This window comes from Pinus tabuliformis, chromosome 3_2 (genome assembly GCF_031772625.1).
Source record: "Pinus tabuliformis cultivar Carrire ecotype Pingquan chromosome 3_2, CPIR1, whole genome shotgun sequence".
Classification (NCBI taxonomy): domain Eukaryota; kingdom Viridiplantae; phylum Streptophyta; class Pinopsida; order Pinales; family Pinaceae; genus Pinus; species Pinus tabuliformis.
The window spans coordinates 64,639,216-64,664,687 of NC_142302.1; the positions used below are offsets into that span (position 1 = coordinate 64,639,216).

A 25,472-nucleotide genomic window follows, 5' to 3' on the forward strand; every position below is an offset into this window, starting at 1 on the left:
ACAACGCAAAAGCTTGCAAATGAAGGTTGGATAATGCAGAATGGAAGTCCTTGCCCTTGAAACAATGTGCGAGACCATCCAGGAATGATTCAGGTTTGTACTTGCCTGTTTGTCCCAACAAAGTTTGATTGAGAGCATTTTTACATAAAACTTTTAATACATAGTTTTGAAATAGGGAGGACCTAGCATATAACCCAGTTGAAATTGTGAGTTTTCTTTCACATATTTTTGGCTTTCTTTTGTACACATGCTTGCTATTTTCATATAAACCTTTTACACTGTTATTTAAGTCTTTCCCACGTTGCAAGTATTTTTGGGTCATAGTCGTGGGCATGACACTGATGCAAATAAATTGCCTCGTCTAGTCTATGTTTCATGTGAGAAGAGGCCTGGATTCAATCACCATAAGAAGGCTAGTGCAATGAATGCTTTGGTATAATTTCCATTGTTGCTTGATTGGGAATTTTCTCTTTCTAATTATGTGAGTGAATTTTAAATAAGGATTTAAATTGATTTTTGTAGAAATTGGGTTATAGATTTGCACATGCTCATGAAGTTTTAATCAAAATAACAAGACACAAACCTACTCTATTGCTTTGTGGAAGTTAATTCACAATTTAGAACAAAAATCTCAAACATGCAAATAGTTTTTTCCCCGGGGAAAGCAAACTACTGAAAAGCCCCAATGCCTGCTTGCGTTAATCTGATGAATAAAGATGTATTACAATTGCTTTGCTCAATTGTGCACAACTTGCAAGTGCATAACCTCTCTCTCTTCTCACTGAGAAGATCTGAACCAGACTTATTCAATTTCTTCCTCTATTTGAACCCCTATTTTCTTGCACAATTCTTGAGGAAATAGGCCCCTATTATTTAGGATTTTCCTCCAAAATGCTTGTGTGATTCCCAAGGATTAATCCCCTGATTAATACTATAAACTATACACTTAATCTAGTATATAATTAATTTTACATTGACTTGGAATCTCCACCATAGTTGGGGTACTCGAATTCTCTGCATGCATGAGATAATTTAGTTGCATGCATCAATTAACTAGATGATCTTTGAGTTAGACTATTGTCCCACTACTCAACTAACCATGCACTAGTTTTATTGACTATTGGAACTAGTTTAACAAAGTACACCTGAAACTAACTAAATTGGATTGCTATAAATTAACAACACATGTAAACTGAACTCCAAATCATTAACTCAAATTTACTGAGTAAATTGGGTGACATAAGCCATGTCACACAAGTTAATTGCCTCCAAGTTGTCTACTGATGTGGAAATTTGATTTTTCTCAATTTAATCAAGGCAAAATCAAATTTATAATTTCTTATTGCATTTTTTAACACTTCCTCTTAGCAAGAAAGGGATTATCAACCAACCCTATCCTGCACCTATGTAATGTACTGCATGGAACACCTCTCATTGTTGTTGTTGCTACTACAACATCTACAACTGATAAGCATAAAAAAACATCGAATCAATTGTGTCTGCAACTGCCTATTGGGAAAATTGTGTTGCTTCTGACTCTGATATTGAGCCTCCTGCTCTGTTGTCAAAACTCCTCCACACTCCTCAATATCTGATTGACATTGATCCTCCTGCTACTGAATATTGTGGGCCCATGTAGCAAGTTAATGATCCATGATGAGAACACTATAATGAAGCCTGCCCAAATATCTGCATCTCTTGGACTATGGATCTACTTCACTCCACCTCATTCATGTAGGTATAGCTGCATGCATGGTGAAATTTGATTTACTCATATTGTTGTTTCTATTGCTCTATTGTTGCTTCCACAATGTTGTTGCAACTACTTCAATAATGAGTTTGATCTCTCAATATCCTAAAGTGCTAGCTTCCATAGGGATGCTCTCTCTGAAACTAGACTCCCTCTAAGTCTCGATCTCCCAGTGGGAAATATCTCTACTTCTCAATCTACTAATGTCAATGATCACAACTCCTTTTTGTGTCACTAAACATTGGCTCACTTATCTTCCACTAGAAACCTTCTAGCTCCATTAAGAAATCTGCACATAGGGTCTTCTGGATTTGCCCTAAACTAGGGCTCCATAACTCTGCCTCCTAACAGCTCATTAGTTCTTCAATGATCAATGTACATGAGAAATTCAATGACTAGTTTCTAATGTGAATCTTGCTATGATACCATGTATAAATTAGGTTGTAGATTTGCATCTGCTCATGAAGTTTTAATCAAAATCACAAGCTCACTCTAACTACTCTACGAAAGTTAATTCACAATTTAAAACAAAAATCTCAGACATGCAATAAGAAATCACACACAAGCAAATAGTGTTTTTCCCTGGGAAAGCAAATTGCTAAAAAACCCCAATTCCTGCTTGCATTAATCTGATGAATAAATATGTATTACAATTGATTTTCTCAACTGAGAACAACCTGCAAGTGCATAACCTCTCTCTTTGCTCACTAAGAAACTCTCACCCAGACTTAGTCAATTTCTTACTCTACTTGAGCCCCTATTGCTTTCAAAATTCCTCATGAATAGGCCCCTATTATTTAGGAATTTCCTCCAAAATGCCTGCAAAATTCTCAAGGATTGATCACCTGACCAATACTATAAACTATACACTCAATCTAGTATATAATTAATTGTACATTGCCTTGGCATCTCTTCCACAACTGGGGAACTCGAATTCTTTGCATGCATGAGCTAATTTAGTTGCATGCATTAGTTAAGTGGATGATCTCTGAGTTAGATTGTTGTCCCACTAGTCAATTGACCATGCACTAGTTCTATTGACTATTGGAACTAGTTTAACTGAGTACAACTGAAACTAATTGAACTGGATTGCTATAAATTAGCAAGCAACACATGCAAAATAAACTCCAACTCATTAACTCGAATTTACTAAGTAAACCGGGTGACATAATCCATGTCACACAAGTTAACTGCATCCAAGTTGTCTACCGATGTGGAAATTCAAATTTTCTCAATTTAATCAAGGCAAAATCAAATTGAGAATTTCTTGTTGCATTTTTCAACAATTTCATTTTTGGCTTGATTGTGAGTCTAGGTGCGAGTGTCAACAGTTTTGACAAATGATCCATATGTATTAAGTGTGGATTGTGATCATTATATAGACAATAGTAAATCAATTCATGAAGCAATGTGTTTTATGATGGACCACACACTGGAAAAGAAGGTTTGCTATTTGTAGTTCCTTCTGAGCTTCGATGGTATTGATCCGCATGATAAATATGCCAATCACAACATTGTGTTCTTTGACGTAATATTGTGTGCTTTGATGTAAGTATGTTTTGTTAATGATTTAGGTTCCAAATTCTTGTTTGCGATGCTATATGGTGGCATTGAAATGTGAAAAGTGCATTGTTGCAACTGCTAAGAAAATCCTCTTTGTGCAAATAAACACAAAAGGTTTGGATGGAATCCAGGGACCTATAAATGTTGGTACAACTTATATTTTCTGAAGACAATCATTTTCGAGTGTTGAGATTGCAGAATGTACACATAGGATTTTTGTTGGGGATTGAAACATGGAACAAGAGCTACATGGAAAGAAATGCAATTTTATGATTCATTGACTTATGAGAATCTAGAGTATTCACAATATGTTTATGTTTATATTCATAGCCATGGTGAGCTAGATGTCTATGTTGAAAAAACTATAAAAATTTGGGGTTGTTGGAAAGATAACAAGAATAAAGTGAAGGTGTTGTGATTCTTCTGCTCTATTGAGATTCGTAACAGGGTGAATGTACAAAGTAGCACATATAAGAAATATATTTTTCTTTTTTTGAGAATGGAGGAAAAAAAACGCATGTTTGATATAAAGGTTGTGATATGTCAAAAAGATTAAAACCTCAAAGCAGTCCTATTCACAAACATTGTCTTGGATAATCTTCTTGCTCTTATTTACTAGTTTTTTGACCTTATTGCATGTGCACAATTTTGAATTGATTTGTATCCTTGCATACTGAATTTTGTGTAAAATTTTTATCATTGTTGTTCTTAATCATTGAGTTGCATGTTTGTTGTATGTCTATTTCACTTCCAGATTAATATTATAAGATTTCCAACAAATCTTTGTTACACATGCCTTTTTAGAATGAGCTAATTGCCATTACACATTTGCAAATATTCTTTTAAAAGAATATGGAAATTTTGTGTCTTGCACTTCAAGGATTTCCACCATATTTCTATATTTCTCACTCATAGTGATATATTGTAAAACCACAATGTCGTGTTATATTATTTTGATTTAAAATTGATGATTAGAATAATAATTATAATTATACTGAAAAATAATAAATTAAAATTGATTAAAATTATTTATTATTATTTTAAAATTATCAATTAAAATTGTTTTATAGACTAAAATCATGTTGTAGCAATGTCCAAAAAATGAGGGCAGTGACATTTCCACCACGTGGCTCTTGTTAATTTATTAATCAATTTTAAATGAAATTAGTTTATAATTTCAACTTAACTTTTATAACTGTAGATATTGATTTACATTCAATTATTTTAAATTTCTCTAACTTTTTACATATTTGGTTTGAGAGGCAATCACATCATTATAATTCTACCAAAATTCTACACCTAAGCAAAAATGTAAGAGGCCAATGCCAATAATATCAAGAATAGTACACAATTCATATTTACCTCGTGAATTTTGTTAACTTCATTTAATATGATGATCAAAGTGTTCACATATACAAACAATGTAATTATGTCATCACTTAGCTTTTGACTTAAATATTTTTGGATTAAACAAACTTCTAAATCCAAGCTTGTAGGAGACTTATCAATATTTTGTACTTAGACACAACTTATTTTATATTTTAAGATGCTTTATTCATAAGCCCATGAATCTAATGTTTGTTAGCTTTTGTAGCATCAGATGGTGTTCTAACCTCAAAACTTTATGGAGAGGCTAAAACACATGAGTTCTCCAAAACCCATAAATAATTTATGGAAATTCCACCTAGAGATAGCCTAGTTAAATTAATTGAGCATCATTTAATTTTTTCCTAAATCTAACTTGGGATGACTGGTTAATTAATAGTAATTAATTGAGAAAGGTGAGAATTCTCTAGAAAGTCGCATGGATCGACTTGGAGATGATCTCAACCATCGATTAAGTTTTAATCGTGGTTGTTGGAGTCTCAACTAGAGATTATAAGAAAAGGTTGATGGGTAGATGGAGAATATACCAGTGAAGATTCTCAGTGATCAAGGCAGTTCGGTTTTCCAATGTAGGTGATTCAACAGGAGAGATTGAGCCAGTGATCAAGTAGCAGGGGGCAGAGGGGCAATATAGCAGTATTCTAGAGGAGTTTCTAGTTCCAGAGAAGGAGTGAGAGGTGGTCGTATTATTTCTCCAAAAGGTTGTGCAGGGGTCACGGAGGGCCTCATTTGAGCAATTCAATTTGGATATGGAGTAGGTTGTTTCAGGTGTTGTAGGTTGGGAAAATATCCAGAGGGTCTGGACAAAGACTTCCAACAACAGAGACATGCAAGACATTTGATTCAAAGAGAGTTTTGGGCTGAGCATACAAGGGATTGCGCAGGGCCTACGTAGGGGTCGAAGCAGTTCATTATGAGAGTCAGTTTCTGAGGGTAGATTGAGCGGGATTACTCAAGGAGGAGGGTAAATTCTCTAAGATATTTTTCCATTATTTCTCTCAAGTAGAAACACCATTTTGGCGTCATTTTATTGTACTAAAAAATTATGCTGTTGCGTAATAATAATAACCCTCAACTGCTACATTAGTTTTTCCACATTGGGTTTTTCCGAGGACAATTGTCCAAAAATAATGGTGTCATTTTATGTGTATGTGTGTGCTAGTATTTCTCAATTCCTATTTTTTCTTCCGCAATATTTTATTTGGTGAAGAAATTACAGTTTGAATATTTTGTTATTTTGTTGTAAATAAGTTAAAATATATAATTAATTTATCAGTTAGGAGAAATATCTCTAGTTGTTGCATTTCAAGGAATTTTCACATGGTACCAGAGCATATTTGATGGACAAGTGGCTTAGAGGTGGACGAGAGAAAAATTCACTGTTCATAGGGATAAACAGGCTGAAATTTTTAGAGGCTTTAGGCAATGCGAATTACTGGGGACGGGTTTGATTTTCTAGTTGTGATGGCAGGAAATTTTGATTTGTTTAAAATAGTGATTCCAACAAGCAAAGCGAGCAACAACTCAATATTTTATCAAAGAAAATTCTTAGTCCAGGCATAGAGAGTTTGCTAGAGCAGATTCAGTGCAAAGTGGAAGAGAAATAACACATAATTATACTTATTATGTCTTCAATAAATTCTCCATAGTTCTCCATTATGGCCATGGGCAAATTTGATATTCAATGGGCTTCAAAACTGTTCCAAATTGGAGGACGATTTTGATTAGCTAAATAGCTCAACTTCATAGGATGTTTGGTACATCGACAGTGGAGCATCAACTCACATGATAGGTGTTAGAGAATGTTTCTCTAGCTATAAAGAAGAGCAGTTGGACTTCTAGATTACAATGGGAAATAGGACAAAGTGCACTATAGTAGAGAGATGTAACATCGATTTTCAGAGGGAGTCAAGAGCAAGTACCAGTGCTATAGATGTACTGCATGTGTCAGGATTGGGTATAACCTAATTTCAGCGTCCCAGTCATAGGATAAGGGATATGATTTCCACTTTGTATGGAAGAATGTGTTTGTCAAACACCTGAGCTGGAAGAGGGTGAAACATATTGGAGTTCGAAGCAACTGATTGTACAGGTTGAAGCTCGATTCTCTAATGGCACTTATAGGCAGTGAGAGTAATAGGGGAAGACTTGAATGAGATGTGACATAAGAGAATGGGACATTTACACCATGGAGCACTTATAATGCTCAAGGAGATAGTGGCAGGTGTTCCATAACTTGGCACAAAACATGACGATGTGTGCAGAGGGTGTGTGCTTGGGAAATATGCTAAGGTGACATTCCTAAGAAGTGACAACATAGCAGATGGTGTGTTGGGACTTACACATTCAGACATTCATGGCCCTAAGTCCACTATAGCTCTTAGTGGGGCCGAGTATTTCATCACCTTTATTGATGACCATTCCAGGAAAACCTAGATCTACTTCCTAAAGACCAAGGATGAGGCCTTCGATCTCTATAAGGAGTTCAAGGCTCTGGTGGAGAATGCGATAGGGAAGAATATCAAGGTGTTTCACTCAGATAATGGTGGAGAGTACACAAATAAAGACTTCACAAATTTCTTTGTGAAGGAAGGCATCAGAAGGGAGTGGACAAATCCATACACTCCGCAGAATGGGGTAACCGAGCGGAAGAATAGATCTATAGTTGGGGCTGAAAAAGTGCTATTATATGACCAAGATTTGCCCAGGTTTCTATGGGTAGAGGCATGTAACACAATGGTAGATATTTAGAACAAGATTCCTCACAAGGCATTGGGGAAAATAACGCCAGAAGAGGTCTTCTTAGGAAAGAAGCTTGAGGTAAGTCACTTCATGATCTTCGACAACATAGCTTACTACCATGTGCTAGATGAGAATGGAACTAAATTGGATTAGTCTGTAGAGAAGGGGTTCCTTTTTGGGTATAAAAAAACCTCAAAGGCATACGCGATCTTTGTTCCTAGCAGCAAGAGGATAGTAGTGAGACGGGACATGAAGTTCATGGAGGACAAAGCCTTCAAGAAGTATTGTGAGATGCATGTAGGTGATTAGAATTAGCCAATAGAAGCTCCATTTGTCTAGCAATAGGGGAAGCCACATGGGTAGCCAATGGGACCCCATTGTTACACGTGATTTTGTCGCATTAGGAAAATGACCGTTAATTTGGATCTTTTGATATCCATTAAAGTGTTCCAAAGCACCCCCCTACAAGGCCAGAACCAAAACTATCACAAAGAGAATGAAATTCGTGGATCCTAAGGCTCAAAAACCTATTTTTGGCTTCATGTGCAATTCCCTAGTCCATTTCTGCGCATACGTTGAAGAGACCATTAGAATTTGTGCAAAAGTGTCCTCTGTCTGACACTACGGCTTGCAAGTCTAGAAGCTTTGTTAGTCGAATATTTCCCAACTAACAGCTTCAAATGGATGCCTACTCAAGCCTGATCCTTCCCATCATGGAGTTACTTCCCTCTCTTTGCAGAACCCCTATCCGCCCATTTGTGGATCTCATCACTTAGGAAGAGGATCCCAAACCTCTTCCTCTTGGCCTATGAATAAAACACAGGCTAGAGGATTGGAGAGGACTATTGAAGGTAGGTTGATGCTGCAGAAATAAGGCTAAGAGGCTTTTCATCCAAGGAGAGGGTTGGAGATTGTGAGAAGAGGCTTGTAACATCAAGGCTTTGAGGTTGTAAGTTTGTTTTCCATTTTATTTAATAAAATGCAACTGTTCTTTCCTAATTATGTCTTTTTTGATATCATTTGTGGGATTCCTCGATCAGTCACATAGATAATATTGGTTATTTATTCAATTTATGATATATGCTGAGTTAAGTAGTTCATTTATCTTTGATACTGTATACTAGATGCTTTGATCATTTGTGTGTTTCTATCTATGCAAATCTCCTTCAAGACATCATGGACAAGTTGTGGAAAGCATTGAAACTGTCTCTAAAGCATCAAGGGGAAGTTAACTATCGAAGGAAATGAAAGGGACTTCAACAGGAATTTCGATAAAATGGTAAGTGATCTCTCTCATATTGTTTGTTTTAATCAATCGTAAGCTAAGGAAAGGTAGCAATTCTTTCTTGTTTGTTACTAGATTTCGTTTGAGATTTAGGGAGATCCGTCTTGTCCACGAGAAGGATTAGTTTGCCTAGGAAATTGGTGACTCCACTGGGAAACATCTCACTCTCCATCATTCTCTTTGTTTTGACCTTTTATCCTTGTGTCATAACCCTCTCTAAGTTTTGGAAATATTGAAAATATGGAATTTAATGATTTATGTGACTTGTTTTTATTTTTTTTCTAATTTTTTTTTTTCGATATGCGCACTTTATATTTAGGCACAAAGTGTATTTATGCGTACTTTTCCCTTTGCAAGTATTGGCTTAAGGGGGCTTGACCTAGGTTCAGTGTTAATTAGCTAAACAAATCCCTACACGACTGGCCCTTTCGGCATCAGCCCGTAGAGCTCGGAATGAATTCTAACCTGAAGCAGTATGGGGGGATGCTGCAACCAAGTTTCTGTGCCCTTGAGATGGTTGTGATGTCGGTTTATTCCAACTATACATGCCTTCATGCAGTTTTCTTTGCTCTTTATTCCACCCTCTAATACCTTCACGAAGTGTTACAATCGGCTTCCGCGTAGCCCTAACCAGGGGCTGAAGTCCTTTCGTGCTGCTTGGGCAGCGAACTGTGATATTTCCATAACTACGCTAAGTACCTTACTTATCTTATTAACAGATCTTAGTTAGCTTCGCGTAAACATACATTCTACTTGCATTCACTTAACCAATACAATTATACACATTCACGCATCATATAAGCATTAGAAGTGAAATTCATACCCAATATATCAGATGTATAAACAAGAAATAAATACGCAGAAATGATAGAAAACTTTTCTTTATTAATACTTCCAGATGATTACAGACTCAACTCACCCTACGCACTCAGCTGCAGGGGTCCGTGCACTCAGCTGCGGACTACTAGGCCTTTGTCCACTTAGGTGCAGAGCCTCTACCTACGCTACGACCCAAAAATTATACTTACACTTCAGAGCTATCTCACATACATCTTCAATGATTCTTCCTTCGATGCCTTTTACTACTTAGAGCTTCGCTCTATTTATACAATCCCATGGTCCGCGAACCATGGGTAGATATTTTACAACCGACATTACATTATCAAAATAAGGGCGGACAACCCTATGACTCTTTAACAACTACACGCTCTGTGCCCACAAAATGCAGAGTCTTTACATTGGAATTACAAAATTGGACCAAAATATGGGTTCTTAGCCCCAAACTGCCCTTGCAGGATCCCGCGCCCAAAAGGCCCCCAACACAAACATCGTGACTTGCCCTTGCATCACTCTGCAGGTTCAGAGATCTTAGCGCAAAGACCTCCTAGCTCTGTTTGGATCGCTGCAACTTTGGCAACGCACGGAGCGGTTGCCTGCTGGATTTTCTCCACGTGCTGGTCGGTGACTGCTGCCCTGAATCCTTTGTTGAGTTGCTTGTAGTTGCGCGAGATTTGCTTTAATGGAGGCTATAATTGTATAATCCTCATCGATCCATGGCTGTAGGCACACTTTTGAGACTGCTTCCTTATGTCAAGCGAAATCCACCTGTTCCTTGAGCGCCTTTGCCTCCTGCATCCTTGCAAGCCTCTGCGTAAGGGCAACCATCTGCGCGGTCCCTTTTACTTCGTCGTACCTCTGCTGTAGCTCGCGCACCTCTGTCTCTAATCGCTCTACATTCGAGTCCTCCTGCAGAGTGGTTAGGACCTCGAATGACTATTCGAAGAGCTACATGCAGTCTGTCACTACATTGTCAATCACCGCGGTCATTGTCGTAACCGCGGTGGTGCGCTATTCTCCGACCTCTGGCGGAGTTGAAGGTCGAGCCCTCAACTTCAATTCTGTTATCTGAAGCTTTTGCTCCAGCTGAACCCTGGCCATCTCTGCTCTTGCGTCGCGCACCCCGGTGGCTAACTTATGGACGTGCACCTCCACGAGTTCTTTTGCTTAAATGTCCAACTTTGGGACCATTCGACAGGATTCCTCCACAACCTGCATTATCTGTTTGTTCTGCTCCACTGCCTCATTGCGTTGCAGGCCCAACTGCTCAAGTTGATGCACTGCTTGCTCAGCACCTGAAGAGCACGACTCTCCCCAGCCCTGAGTTCTACGGTGACTCCATCCTGTAAGAGGTAGAGTGTCTTCCGAGGGAGCGCAACCATGTTCAACCCTACCCCTTTCAAACTGCTCACCATGGGTCTGTCGACTTCCTTCTCTATAGTAAGTGCCCCATATGGTAGCACTATCGTATTGGTCACCCTTGTGCGCAACATTTCCTCAGCAACTAAAGTGGCTATTGCTAGGCTGGTGGACACTGCGCTAGCCTGTGGAGTGTGAACCTACAACTTCTACAACTCTGTTTGAAGATCCCCCAATACCAACTGTTGTTGTTCCTAAAACTGTTGGAGGGTCTCCGTGGTGACATCCCTCACCGTTTCGCCGATATCATGCAAATCCCCCTCAGTGAGGGTGATTGGGTCGAACGATGTCTTCGATGCCCTGTTTTCTTTCACGACACTATTTTCTCTTATGGTCGCTTATGCTTGAGCTGGGTGGATGTCGTTTGCAGGTCTGTGCCACCTTGTTCTATGTCTGTCTCTGCTTCGGGCGAAGGTGACTTCGTTCCTTCGCGCTCTTCTTCTCCTGTTGTTCAGCCAACTTCGTAGCGTCACGTGCTGCCTGGGCCTTAGCCACTGCTTCTTCTTTCCTGCGCTTTTCCACTCGTTGCGCCATTCAAAGCTTTGTCTCCTCCTTCTTGTGCTGCACGACAGACTTATCTGTTTCCATCGCGAAGCCAGCTGGAGCGCGCCACTCCGGTGGCCAAGACTCAAGGACTGCAAATATTACATCATCGGTCACCAAGTATGGTAAATCATACCATGTCTTCATAGGTTCCTTCCATGCCCTGATGAGGACATGGTGGAAATCCGCTTTGAACTCTGCAAAGCTGTGCAAACTGTTATACACTGTGGGCGATAACCACAGCTTTGTGATTGATCCCCACCCGGATATTCATTTCGATTATCGCCCAGAATATCTTACTCTCTTTGATACGTTATGCGTCCTTGGTCACCCACAGTGAAGCGTACTTCGTTGCCTTTGGAAGGTCCAGCGCGATCGAAGGGTATTGGCTATCTTCGGGCAGCTTCCATGCCACCAATACGATTGGCAACAGGAGCCACACGTAATGAAACATTTTGTCCTCCTCTTGTGCCTTGCGACAGTTCACAAGGAACTCACCACCTAGATAGTTCGCTTAGTTGAACTGGACTCCTTCTGTGCATTGAGCCACTAGAGTAACCACTAGCGTTGGCACCTCATCTGCATGGCACTTCGGCGTCACCTTCCCTGCCAATATTTGTATCACGACCTTGACTGCAGGGTTGTTGATGCTGGAGATGGCATACCCGCGCTTCTTCTTCATTGCTTCCGCAAGGGCCAACTCGCCACCTTTTCCCTCTGAAATGTTTGTTGGATCCTCTACTAAGTAAGGTAACCGTGTAATTCGGTGAATCAGATGGTCTGTGATGGGGATGGGCTCCTCCAACCACAAGCACCCATCATGCACCAAGCAGAGCAGCTGCCTGATGACGAAGACGGTCACTAGGGCGCGGTGGTAATGTGGCACCCAGAGCAGGTTTAGCAACCCGACCTTCTCTACACCTCTGAGCCATTTGCGCGGCTCCAATTCAATCATTCCAGCCATTGCGTTGATCTTCTGGCACATTAGCTTCTCAGTCGCTAAATGCGGGAACTTCTCATGGTCTGTGAGGTCCCAATCTTCAAATTTCAACACAAGAACCCGCCCCAAGTGCAGTCCCTCAAAAATAATATCATCTGGGAGCAGCGGAGTTTACAAAGAGCTCTTGCTCTCATCTATATCCTTCGGCACCTTGGCTTTACCCTTTCGTAGAGGAACATATTCAGGTAATCGGGTAATAGGGTCCGCACCCTGGGTTTCAACTTCCATCTCTACATCCTCACCCTCCTCATCCACCAGGATTTCTTCAGACTCCTCTTTGTCAGCCTCTAGATTAATGGCCTTCCCCTTTTCCTGCAAGGTGAGCTTGGTCCTCTGTGGATTTCTTGGCGAGACGCGCACCACTATCATGGCCTGCTTATCCTTCTTAGGTCTCAGTGTTCGCAGTGATTTTGGGACCTCAAGGATTATTCGGCGATCTCTAGGGCTTCCACTTCCGCAATTTCCTGCACGGCTTCCTTGAATGTCACTACTCCTGTGTCCATGGCTTCTTTGGGTGCTGACATAGCGCTACTCCACAGTTCTTTCAATGTCTCGGGTAGTTGCTCAAACAACGAATTCACTTTCAGAGTCTTGAATAAGTCTTGGTTCATGAATACTTGAGCGCGCAACAACTCAGTTCTCAAATTGCCAAGTGTTTTTTGTTGGATAACCACTTGTAATTTATAGCGCCTTTTGAATTTGAATTTGATCGTTCCCCCCACATTCAATCCATTAATGCTAGATTGGCGGCAGATTTTCAAGAATCTAGCCCATAAAGTTCGCATTAAATGCTTGCTGCCCGCTCCATTTGGCCTGAAACCAACCATAAAATCATGAATAGTGACTTTAACTGTCACTTTCTGGCAGATCTGCGTGCTCGCACAATTGTCTTCGCGTTGTCGTGGACCCTGTGACACTTCACTACTGCACACAGTCCTGACATCGTGCAGCTCCCGGGCAGTGTAGTTTATAGTCCCGCGCCTCCTTTCAGCTGCTTGGAGCACTAAGACTGTGCCACTTTCACATAGTCACATCGCCGGATTGCCAGTGTATGCCAAGTAACTTCCATTCACCTTTCCTTTGAAGGGTTCTCCATTTAACTTGACCAGCTATAACATGCCTACATCGGTAATCTCCTTAATAATATACGACCCTAACTAGTGCATCCTTAACTTTCCAGGAATTTATCAAACTTACTGTCATACAACAAAACCATATCGTTTACCTCGAATGTGAGCAACTTGATGTGTTGTTCGTGCCATGCCTTATCACGCTGCTTTTGGACCTGCTAGTGAAATCCAGCAAAAAAATCTTTCATGTTCCAGCTCATCCAACTGTGCGAGCCTCTCTTCCAGGGCTCCGAGATCCATCATACCTGTGAGAATTGCTATTTGTAGACTAGGCACGATGTATTGCATAGGAATTACGGCTTCCACTCCATAGACAAGCCTAAAATGTGTTTGTCCCGTCATTTTCTTGCATGTCGTCCGATAAGCCCATAACACTACAAGTATGCGTAGGTCCCAATCACTTCACTGCGCATTGCATACCTTGGTCAGCGTGTCTTCAAGCACTTTGTTGAACACCTCTACTGTCCCGTTAGCTTGTGGGTGATAAGGTGTACTCTTTTGGTGATACACATGAAATTCCTCCATTGGCGTGCTGATCGTCTCGTTCAGGAAGTGTGTACTGCGATCTCTCATCAAGATCTTCAGACATCTGAATCGCGTCAGTACATGTTCAAATAGAAACTTCGCGATAGTCGCGCCCGTGTAATCCTTCACCAGCTGCGCTTTTGCCCAACGAGTCAAATACTTTGTCGCAGTGATAATGTACCTCGCGCCTGTCTTTCCTTGAGGTTTAATGCGTCCTACAAAATCTATTGCCCATTTTCTAAAGGTTGCAACGCCATTTGTGGATTCAAAGGCATTTCATCCCTCCGCAATGGCCTGCCTATTCTTTGACATACATCACATGCCTTGCAATATGCTTTTGAATCCTGATGAAAGGTTGGCCACCACAACCCTGCGCGTAGAATCTTTTGCACGGTTGCTCTTCCTACATAATGTCCTCACGTGGTGCCCCCATGAGCATCTCCAAGGATGCTACTTCGTTCAAATTCAGGTACATACCTTCGCAGTATTTCATCATTCCCCATCTTTTATAGATGCCCAACAATGACAGAGAAGTCTGCCGCGTGCACTACTAATTCCTTCTTTTGCTGGATAGAGTATCCTTTCGACGCAGTTCCAATTGTTAGAAAGTGTATTATATCTTCAAAATGTCCATCCACTACGCGCACAGCAAATTGCTGCGCGTCAGGTAATCCTTCCTCCAAACTAGTAGGTTCCTCCCCTGTCTCGATGCGCGACAGGTGATATGGTCTTGTGTTCAATCATCTAGGCTTCACAACAACTTCAAAATCATATTCTTAGAACAATAAAAATCCACCTGCAAATTTGCCCCCCCAACATAGGCTTATTGACTAGGTACTTTAACGCAGAGTACATGTGCATCTGCTTAGGTTGGGGCTTTTCATCGTAGGATTACATCCATGTGTGTGGATCATTCTGCCCATCATACTTATCTGTCAATTGTATCTTAGGCTTCCCAAATCGTACTTGCATCATTCTCCTACATTTGATCTAATCATCAAAGCTTCCTTTATGCGTACCCCACCATCTTGCGGGCATAGCGCGCAACACCCAGTCCAAGGCCTAGAAGCATTGCTTTTCCGGCATCTCCCTTTAAAATGCTTCCAAGAAGGTATCTACCTCATTTATACCATCATAAGTAGGCATATTTCTTTCTTTTGACAACACACAGCGCAACGACCGGGTCATCATTTTGCAATTTAGCGTAGTTACTTCGTGTAACCGATTCTGCCATCATTCTACTTCTTCTTCGAAGTCTGAAGTGCAGGAACTCTTGTGCTCCCATGTGATCTGTCCATCTGCGGTGGGATTCACCCAGTCTTGGTCTCGCGCTGTTATCTTATAGATGCAGTCCAAATCATCATCACTCTCATAGTCGCGGACTGGCTCCGTATAGCGCGATCCTTCATCAGGCTCCACGGGTATAATTACGCATAGTGATTTCTTCTCAAAGACCATCTTTCGCTTCTTCAGATTGATTACCCCATTCATTTCAGTAGCCCAGTCAATTCCTAGGAGTGTGGGTAGGGATTGTTGTCATCAATAATCTCTATTACTTCAAAATATTCTAGCGCGCTCACTCCTTCAATATCCACGGTTACTCCCTGCAATCGCCCCATGGGTATGATTTTCTACTGATTCGCCATTCTCAACTGAATCAGAGACCATTGCAGCACATGTCTCCCCATTCGTTCCCATGTCTATTTCGATAACACATTTGCATCTGAGCATAAATCCATAATGAATTGATCCATCTCGTATTCTTCGATCTGCGCGGTCAGTCTCATTTCACGACCCGTCCTTGTTTTATGTTTTCCGATCTTCCGGACTACGTGCGGTTCTCCTAACGCGGCCCCAGCACATCTGTTGATGAGTTCCTATAGCCCTTTCACCGCCTTACTATCACGCAATAACTTCATATAGGTTTCCAGGAAAGTTGTGAGCATAGAGGGGTCCATCTCTGCCTCAGGATTATATTTGCTTCCTGACGTGGAGGCCTTAGCGAATCTCTTCTTAGATTCCATGAAGGTTTCCCAAGCATGCTCCAAATCAAACTCAGCTTCTTTCGCTGGGGTTTTTCGAACCCAAGTATTATCTTCTTGTTGTTTTCCCTTGTCCTCTCCCGTCGTGATTCCACTTTGGAGCACAATGTTTACGTTCGGATCTTCCTCGCGTAGCTCAGACCTCATCATCTACAGGTTCTGAGTCAGGGGAGGTGGTAGCACTCCTTTGTCGTGTATCCTAGTTATCAACATAGGACAATCTTCTGTCTCATGATCAAACAATGTGCAATACTTGCACGACGAGCGCATTGGATTAGTGCAATCGCGGGCATAATGTCTTGGCCCTCCGCAAATGTAGCAAATCAATTGTCCGCGACCTCTACCAGGTCGTCCTCCACCTCAGCCTCTTCCGTGCCCATGAAATACTGTCCACGCCATCCATGCATTTTGGTTAAGGGGGCCGCATTTCGGCCTGAACTCTGTAGGCAGGCATTCTATCCATCATCAATTCATAGCTCCTACAAGTACGCTTTTCATGTCCCACCGACCTATAAAAGTTGCAGAACAACTGTTGCGGAGTTTGCATATACTTCTGTAAAAAGTGGCAGTTATCTGTGGCATGCTTTTCAACTACTTGAAAGATAGCACAACACAAAGTAGGCGTCACGCTAGGTCCTGCTTGAGCTTCCAGCCTTAAAGGCATTGGTCCTCCTCTTGCAAGGTAATTTTTGAAGACCAAGCAGTGGTCTTTGTCATGACTCTGACTCTTGCATTTCACGCATCGTACTTCTTCGGCACTTTTGGTCGAACTGTCCTATCCTGCTTCAAGCTTTGCATCACAAGGGACAGATTCTTCAGTTGCACGTGGATCTGCTGAACTCCTAGGTTAGGATCTTGCATCGGGGTCTCATGTAGTCTCATGGAAATCTCTAGGGCCTCTGCCTGAGTTGTTATCTTTTGCTACAATAGCGCACTTCTTAAATGTGGTAGTAGCGAAGCCACAAACCACTCGCGATGTTTTCCATTTGTCAAATTCATGTTGGCTTCGCGGATCGTACATTTCAGCCTTTGATCTAGTTCCCAAGGCATCTCGCCTGGTAGCATCGTGATCTCTTTGAATCCAATAATCAATTGCATTGTAGATTTAGGCCTGCTAAATTCCCTATTCAGTACTACTTTGATGTCTGCTACTCTCGCATTCGTGTTATCATTGGAGTACTTAATATACTAGGTCATCGCGCGATCCTGCAAGGCGCTAACCAATGTTGCTTTCTTTATATGGTCATTTGTGACACCTTGAGCTTCCCATACAACCTCACTTTGAACAAGAATTGGTATAGATCCTCATTTCCCAAGCCTTTGAACAAAGGCAACTTCACTGTGTTCGCCATATTGAATCGCGCTGGTGGTGGATATGGTACGGGTGAAGTTGGAGGTGATGGAGGTGAAGTTGGCGGTGGTGTGGGCGGAGGTGGTATTCGCAGAATTCCTTGTCTTATCAGATGAATAGAACTTCGCAGAGAGACCTTCACGATCCCTTCCTCATCCCCTCACGGAGGTGAAATAAAGGGGCTATGCTCTGGACCCTTATTTCCTTCGTTTCTGTAAATTCTTCCACTTGCGTAGACTCGAACATCAAGGTAACTGCATAAACTGATTTTCGCACAACAACATCTTAATCGAAGTATTCAAATAATTTACGTACTTACCTCGCGATCCTTTGATGAAGCATCGCTCTGCCTTGCTATAGCTGACTGAGGTGTCAACCGCGAACTCAATAACAAATCCTCCAATAAACAATTGAGCCAATGATCAATGGCACCCGCAGTCTTATCCTCCGATGCTTCCAACCTTCGCACTAGCTCCGGGGTCCACACAATAGGACCGTCAAGTTTACACCTTCCTTGGCTATCTGCTAGCTTCATGATCCACTCGTATAGCTCAGTAGGGAAGGACGCAAAAAAGATTTCGTGGATATCCATGTATAGGTAACTATCCAACCACTATTCTTTTGACAGTCGCGGGTTTCTGTTTTCTTGTGCCGTGAACTCGTGAATCCTTCTGTCCAACCAGCCTTCGATTTCTTTCGTAGTTGGATTCCAATGATACGACATCACACGTCTCTCATGAAGATTCTGGTCCTGACAACGGAACCATTTGTTGGTTTGTGGGGGCCTAACCCAGGTTCAACGTTAGTTAGCCAAACAAATCCCTACACTACTGGCCCTTTCGGCATCAACCCGCGGAGCGGGGACTGAAGTCTCACTCGAAGCAGTATGGGGGGATGCTGGAACAAAGTTTCCGCACCATTGAGATGGTTGTGATGTCGGTTTATTCCAACTATACCTGCCTTCGCGCAGGTTGCTTCGCTCTTTGTTCCACCCTTCAGTACCTTCGCGAAGTGTTACAATCGGCTTCTGCGCAGCCCTAACTAGGGGTTGAAGTCCTTTCGCGCTACAAGGGCAGCGAACTGTGATATTTCCCTAACTACGCTAAGTACCTTACTTATCTTATTAACAGATCTTAGTTAGCTTTGCGTAAACATATATTCTACTTGCATTCACTTAACCAATACAATTATACACATTCACACACCATATAAGCATTAGGAGTGAAATTCATACCCAATATATCAGATGTATAAACAGGAAATAAATACACATAAATGACAGAAAACTTCCCTTTTATTAATGTTTCCAGATGATTACAAACTCAACTCACCCTGTGCACTCAACTGTAGGGGTCCGCGCACTCAGCTGCGGACTACTAGGCCTTTGCGCACTCAGCTGCAGAGCCTCTACCTACGCTACGACCCAAAACTTAGACTTACACTTCAAAGCTATCTCACATACATCTTCATTGATTCTTCCTTCGATGCCTTTGACTACTTAGAGCTTCGCTCTATTTATACAATCCCATGGTCTGCGGACCATGGGTATATCTTTTACAACTGCCATTACATTATCAAAATAAGGGCAGACAACCCTCTGACTCTTTAACAACTACGCGCTCTGCGCCCACAAAATGCCGAGTCTTTACATTGGAATTACAAAATTGGACCAAAATATGGGCTCTTAGCCCCAACACTGCCCTTGGGGGATCCTGCGCCCCACAACAACAATGCGTATGCGCATTGGATTATTCTATGACCCGCGCACATACCTGGAATTTTTAAAAATTTTAGTTTTCTCTTCGTCGAGTCTAGAAATTTTGGTTTTTCTTGTTTAATTACACTTGTTTATACCTTCATTGAGTCTTTGTTGGTCACGCTGAGCGTTGTGAAAGGATTTTCTTGTAATTTTCTTATTTTCACAAATTAGAGTAAAGCTTCATCCGCTGTGTGGTCGATCTATCAAAAGAAAGATTAGTTGGTCTTGGTTTGTTGTCTTATTGTCTTTCTTATTTCGAACAAATTAGATCTTGTGTTTATTTTGCTCTTGTGTGAAAGATTGTTTTGTGAATGAAAAGCAATGGTTTACAAGAATGAGTATTGTTTTGTGAATGAAAAGCAATGGTTTACAAGAAAATATCTAATCTACCTCACCCAACAATTTTAAATGATCAAACATATTCAACTCCTACAGGATCTAACGTCGTTGATAGGTTATGTTAGCCAACAATCTAAGGGTAAAAAGAAAAAATCTAAAATCACTCAGACTTTGGCTATATAAGATTCACCCACTGAAAGCCTTTCTCTAGAAACTATTTCCAAAATTAATGTCGTAGAATCAGCTACTAACAAAAATCAACCGTCCGGGGGTAAAAATAAGGGTAAAGGTAAAACGAAAAAAATGCTTCTCCGAAAGAGAAACCCAGTAAAAGTTAACCTACTAACGAGAAAAGGAAACCTCGCTATCTTTTTCTTATTTGTAATGAAGACCATTATATGAAGGAATGCCCGCACCAGGTAGAGTTTAACAAATTCATAAAAGGTTCTCCAACTCTTGTTGTTTTAAAGGATCCTTTTCCTTCTCAAGACAACAAAATGGTTTCACATAACCCATCTTCTTCTTGCACATCGGCAAATATCATGATGATGTCTTCGCAACTAATTATGGTAGCAACAAGACCAAACAATTACAGATCTAACGACCTTGTAGTCAATAGGAATAAGACCAATTCATCTAGTCAACCTTCTAGTTCAATTCCTCTGCCTCCTTCTGAACCATTATAGATTGAGAAACCGAACCTTGACATGATTATTCGACCACCTCCTAAAGGTGTTCTTCGAAAATCAACTTTCAATCCACATGCTAGACATGCTCAGAACTATAACATTTTTGAAGGCCCGGCTATGTCTCCTTCAGCAATGTAAACTCTAGAAGTGATGCAAACATGTCCAACACAAAGAAATTTATTATTGTCAGCTATTGGAGCAATTGATCCTCAAGATTATAATCTTATTATATTTTATCTTAAAAGTCATATACCTAGACTGCCACATCAACTCGCATTCTAGATACTAGTGTTTGTCAAAACCAAACGAGTGTTTGACACAGTTATTGATGAAGGATATTCTATGTGTATCATGTTTATTACCTGTTGGAAGCTTTAGGTTCTCCAACTATCAATCAGTCACCTACTACTCTGAAAACCTTTGATGGAAGAGGTTTTCTTCCTTATGGAATCCTAAATGATCTACCTATATAGTTAGAAGGTAAGACGGTCGTGATCGAAGTTGTTGATGCCCAGCTATGTTCTACCTCTTGCTTGGTTGAAGTTGGACCTATGCTATGTCTGTAGTGGTCTCATCGCTTTTTCACATGATACTTTTTCCCCATCAAGGGAGAATTGTAAAAGTAGACCAGTTGTCTTACTACACTTCTGACCCTAACTCTACCTGTAGCATACCTTTCGTCAGAAAAATGATTACTCCTTATGAGGATATTGGTGTTGGTTTTCTCAAGGACTCATAACTGATAGGAACTTTTTAAATACCTCCATCGAATTTTCCTTTTAATGTTGCCCAAGGTAACATGATCACATCAAGCACTGTGGAATATTCTCATATGTGGATAATGCCTTTAGAATCTGAATTGACCTCCTATGGAAACAAGATGCCTTTGAGCCCACTTGAATGAGCTTATCAAGCAGTTCAATCATTTTCCAACCCACCATCTTCTGAGAGTGATTGAGTGAATGCGAACAATGACGATTATTCTCCTTCACCTTGGTTGGAACCAATTTCACTTCCTGATACTTTTGACAATACATTTCCAACTGATGAAAGTATTATGAAAATCATGACTTTGGATGAAATGCCATGGGATGATTATCATCATCGTTCATCTCTTCTACCTAACCTTGTCAAAATCGAGAATGATTTTTCGACTATATTTTTGACTAGGATCGTAGATAGTCCAGAATGGCCCATGTTAGTTCTTCAGGCTGAATATGAAAAGAAGTTGGGAAACATATCTACAAAAATTTCCATTGATATCTTGGTCAAAACAATAATTATCGAGAACATTCACATAGGTGATTCGTGCTCACTTGAAGAAATTCAAATGTACAAAGCCCTATTTCAAGAATTCTGTGACATTTTTGCTTGATCCTATGAGGAAATGCTACAAATTGGCCCGAGTAATTTTTTTTTTTCACGAGATTAAGACTTACCCAGATGCAAAACCTATAAGATAAATATTACGTCTAATGCATCCACGAAAGGTTGTTGCTATTAATGTCAAGGTTGAAAAATTGCTTAAAGAAGGTTTTATCTACCCGGTTCCATTGACTGAATGGTTTTCCAATATTGTACCTGCTAACAAAAAGTATGGAACCATCAAAGTATGCGTAGATTATAGGGATATTAGCAAGGCTTGTCCCAAAGACAACTATCCTACTCCATATATTGATCAAATCATTGACGATTGTGCTGACAACGAAATATTTTTATTCATGGATGGATTTTCTGGTTACAACCAAATCAACATACTCCCAACTAAGCAGCATAAAACCGCATTCATTTGTCCATGGGGTACTTTTTCTTATTGAAAACTCCCATTCCGATTAAAGAATGCTAGTGCAAATTTCCAACTGGCTATGTCTTACGCATTTCACGAAATCAAGCATATTGTATAACCTTATTTGGATGACTTACTAGCTCATTCACTAACACGAGAAGACCATACAACGCATTTGAGAGCTATATTTATCAGGTTTCGTCACTACAATATATGCTTGAACCCTCACAAATGTGTTTTTTGTGTGCAATCTGGTCAATTACTAGGATTTGTCGTATCTAAGGAAGGCATTCGTGTCAATCCGCTCAAGGTAGAATGCTATTCCGAATTTGCCTCCTCCTTCCAACCTCTGCTAACTCCAAAGTTTGCAAGGGAAAGCAAAATTTCTATGTCGATTCATCTAAAATTACGCTGAGTTAAATAAAGGTTTTACTCCACTGTTGAAAAAGGGCATCTCATTTACTTGGGATGAAGTTGCTCAAAAATATTTTGGTGCACTCAAACACGCGTTGACCCATACACTGTTGTTGCATCCTCTCGATTATCATCGAGATTACTTTTTGTATTTAGCTATATCTAATGTCACCATTGGCATGGTTTTAGTTTAGGAAGATGAATTGAACGATGATCATGCGATATATTATTTGAGAAGAAATCTTACGAAAATTGAAGTCAAATATGCACATGTGGAGAAATTGGCCTTGGCAGCCATTCAAGTTGTCCAACGATTTCATCACTAGATTCTATTGCACAAAATAATAGTGATTTATGATTGAAAACCTATGGTTTAAATTATTATGATATGGCTGTTAGGGGACAAATATTATAAATGGATAGTTATCCCGCAAGAATTTGATTTGGAATTCATAAAATCTAACTCTAAGAAATCATTAGTATTTGTTGAATTATCATGTGACTTTCCCTATACTGAGACGAAAACTGTGGCAGAGGATTCTCTTCCAGACGAATCCCTCTTTCTTATCATTACTTTAGACCCTTGGTATGGAGATAACATCATCTATCTTCAAACCTAGACTTTTCGTCTAGAATTGAGTTGAACCGATCGTTGTTGTATTTGGTACAAATCCCAACAATACGCTATTAGTGATACACTTTATCATCGTGGTTCTAGTTCCATCTTCAGACGATGTTTGACCCACAAGGAAGCCAAAAAGGCATTGAATGACTTCCATTCTGGATCATGTGGCGGTCATATGTCAGGGTTTCCCACTACCCAGAAGATCCTGTGCGTTGGGTATTTCTGGCCTTCGATGTTCAAAGATTAAATAATTGTGGTCTAGAAATGCCACAATTTCCAAATCTACGATCTCAAAATATGTGCACCCCCAGCTCCTCTTCACCTAATCATTGTTGTTGATCCTTTTGCTAAATGGGACATCGATTTCCTTACATGTAATCCTCACTCGACTCGGGGGCATGGGTACATTATCCTAGCAGAAGAGTATTTTATGAAATGTGCCGAGGTGATGCTTGCATATAAGGATGATGGTGAAATAACAACCATTTTCATTGTCAATCATGTGATTGCTAGGTTGGGGTTCCAAAAGCCATCTTCACGAACCATGACATCCATTTTCCAAACTTTATGATGACCGAACTTACTGCGAATCTAGGCTTGCATCATGACAATGCTACTCCATATTACCCTTAGGTAAATGGCTAAGTAGAAGTTGTTAGCAAGGTCTTGACCACCATGATTAAATGGATTGTTGGAATTCATAAACAAAATTGGCATCTAATTCTTTTTCCAACCTTGTGGGTGTATCGTACCTCAGTAAAAACTTCGACTGGTTTTACTCCCTTCCAACTAGTTTACGTTTTACCTATTGAATGTGAAATACTGTCTTTGAAACTGGAAATTGAATTAATACCAACCACTTATGCAGAGGAGGAACGTTTTCTATACTTAGCAGAACTAGACGAGACTCGCTGTGATGTTGCATTAGCTAGTGAGACTCAAAAGAAACGAGTTAAGGCACAATATGATCAAAATGTAAAACCTCTTTCATATTCAGAAGGGGATCTAGTCTTGGGCTATGATCAAGAACACGATAAATTAGGTGTTGCTAAATTTGAGCCCATGAGGCATGGCCCTTATATTGTAAAATTTGTACTAGAAAAAGGGCCTTATGAGCTAGTTGATTATGATGACATTTCTTTAGGAAAGCCCAAAAATGGTCTTTACTTGGAGAAATATTATGCTTGAATCACTCAATGAATAATTTGTATATTGTTGTATCATAATTTTTGTGTGGCAATTTTTAACAGATTTTTACGGTTTTTTTGCTACTTCTCCTGCTTATCTTGTGTTACACTTGATTTGCAAATGTCGACGCTCCCTCAAACTTACATTGGCTTTGCTGATAGCACTAGTGGTAGTACTCAAAATTTTTCTTCCGAAATCTAGATCATTTATTCACCCATAAATGAGTTAGTTTCTATTCATGGGATATGCCTTGGTAAAACAATGAATAACATTGCAGAGTATAGTGCAATGATTGAACTATTATCTGACACCATTTCATTTAGTATTCATCGATTGATTTTTAGTTTAGACTCTGAACTCATGGTATTACATTTAAATGGTGTCTATTCAGTAAGAAGTGTTGCAACGTTAAGAATGTTCTTACAGGTTCATCTGTTGGAGAGAGAGTTTGATTGCATCGAATATCAACACATTCCGAGACGTTTAAACACATTAACTGATGTATTGGCTAATTATGTGTTAAATTGGCATTTGTAAAACATTTGTAAGAAAGCAAAAATGACATTCATCCATATATTATACAAGATAGACTGAAATAGAAGTAATATTTTTCATTAGTCAAATGTCTGTAAAAAGTGTTGTTTTTACAAAAATGTCATCTAAAGACATGAGGCCCTGTGGCCTTGATTATCTGAACATGTTGGTACATCATCAAAAATCTAAATCTAACCCTGATACTAGCAAATATGCATGATGATCATAGTAGAAAACAATAGCGTGAGCTACTCATCGTAGCAAGTGAATAATAGGTCCAAGAACCCCCATGGTGTGCCTCTAATAGCAGAGAGGCAGGTCATCAATCCCATCATCTGGGATGTCTAGGGTCGATCTCTCTAGTTTGTTCTCCAACTTAGTCAATGCCTCTGTTCCGTCAAGGTTTTATACTGCGGGGGCTACTGGTTGCTCACCACGCCTGTCAAATTTGCATAGTCCTGCTGGTCTCATCGGGCCCACATCTGCATGATCATTTCAAACAATTAGTTTTGGATGTGAAAAAACAAAACAAATATTCAAAAACAACCAAAGTGTGAAGTTTTTA

At 40.2% G+C, this 25,472-nt stretch overlaps 1 protein-coding gene across 1 annotated transcript; it reads left to right on the plus strand.

The window, feature by feature from the left end:
- Positions 1-23,860: 23,860 nt before the first annotated feature.
- Positions 23,861-24,373, plus strand: LOC149179860 (uncharacterized). The gene has a single exon (XM_089413671.1). The coding sequence runs from the start codon at positions 23,861-23,863 to the stop codon at positions 24,371-24,373; it is 513 nt and encodes a 170-aa protein (XP_089269797.1).
- Positions 24,374-25,472: the final 1,099 nt, after the last annotated feature.

Bases quoted from the DNA above. Each gene is read 5' to 3' on its own strand.
- LOC149179860 (XM_089413671.1), top strand. From the start codon at position 23,861: ATGATTAAATGGATTGTTGGAATTCATAAACAAAATTGGCATCTAATT.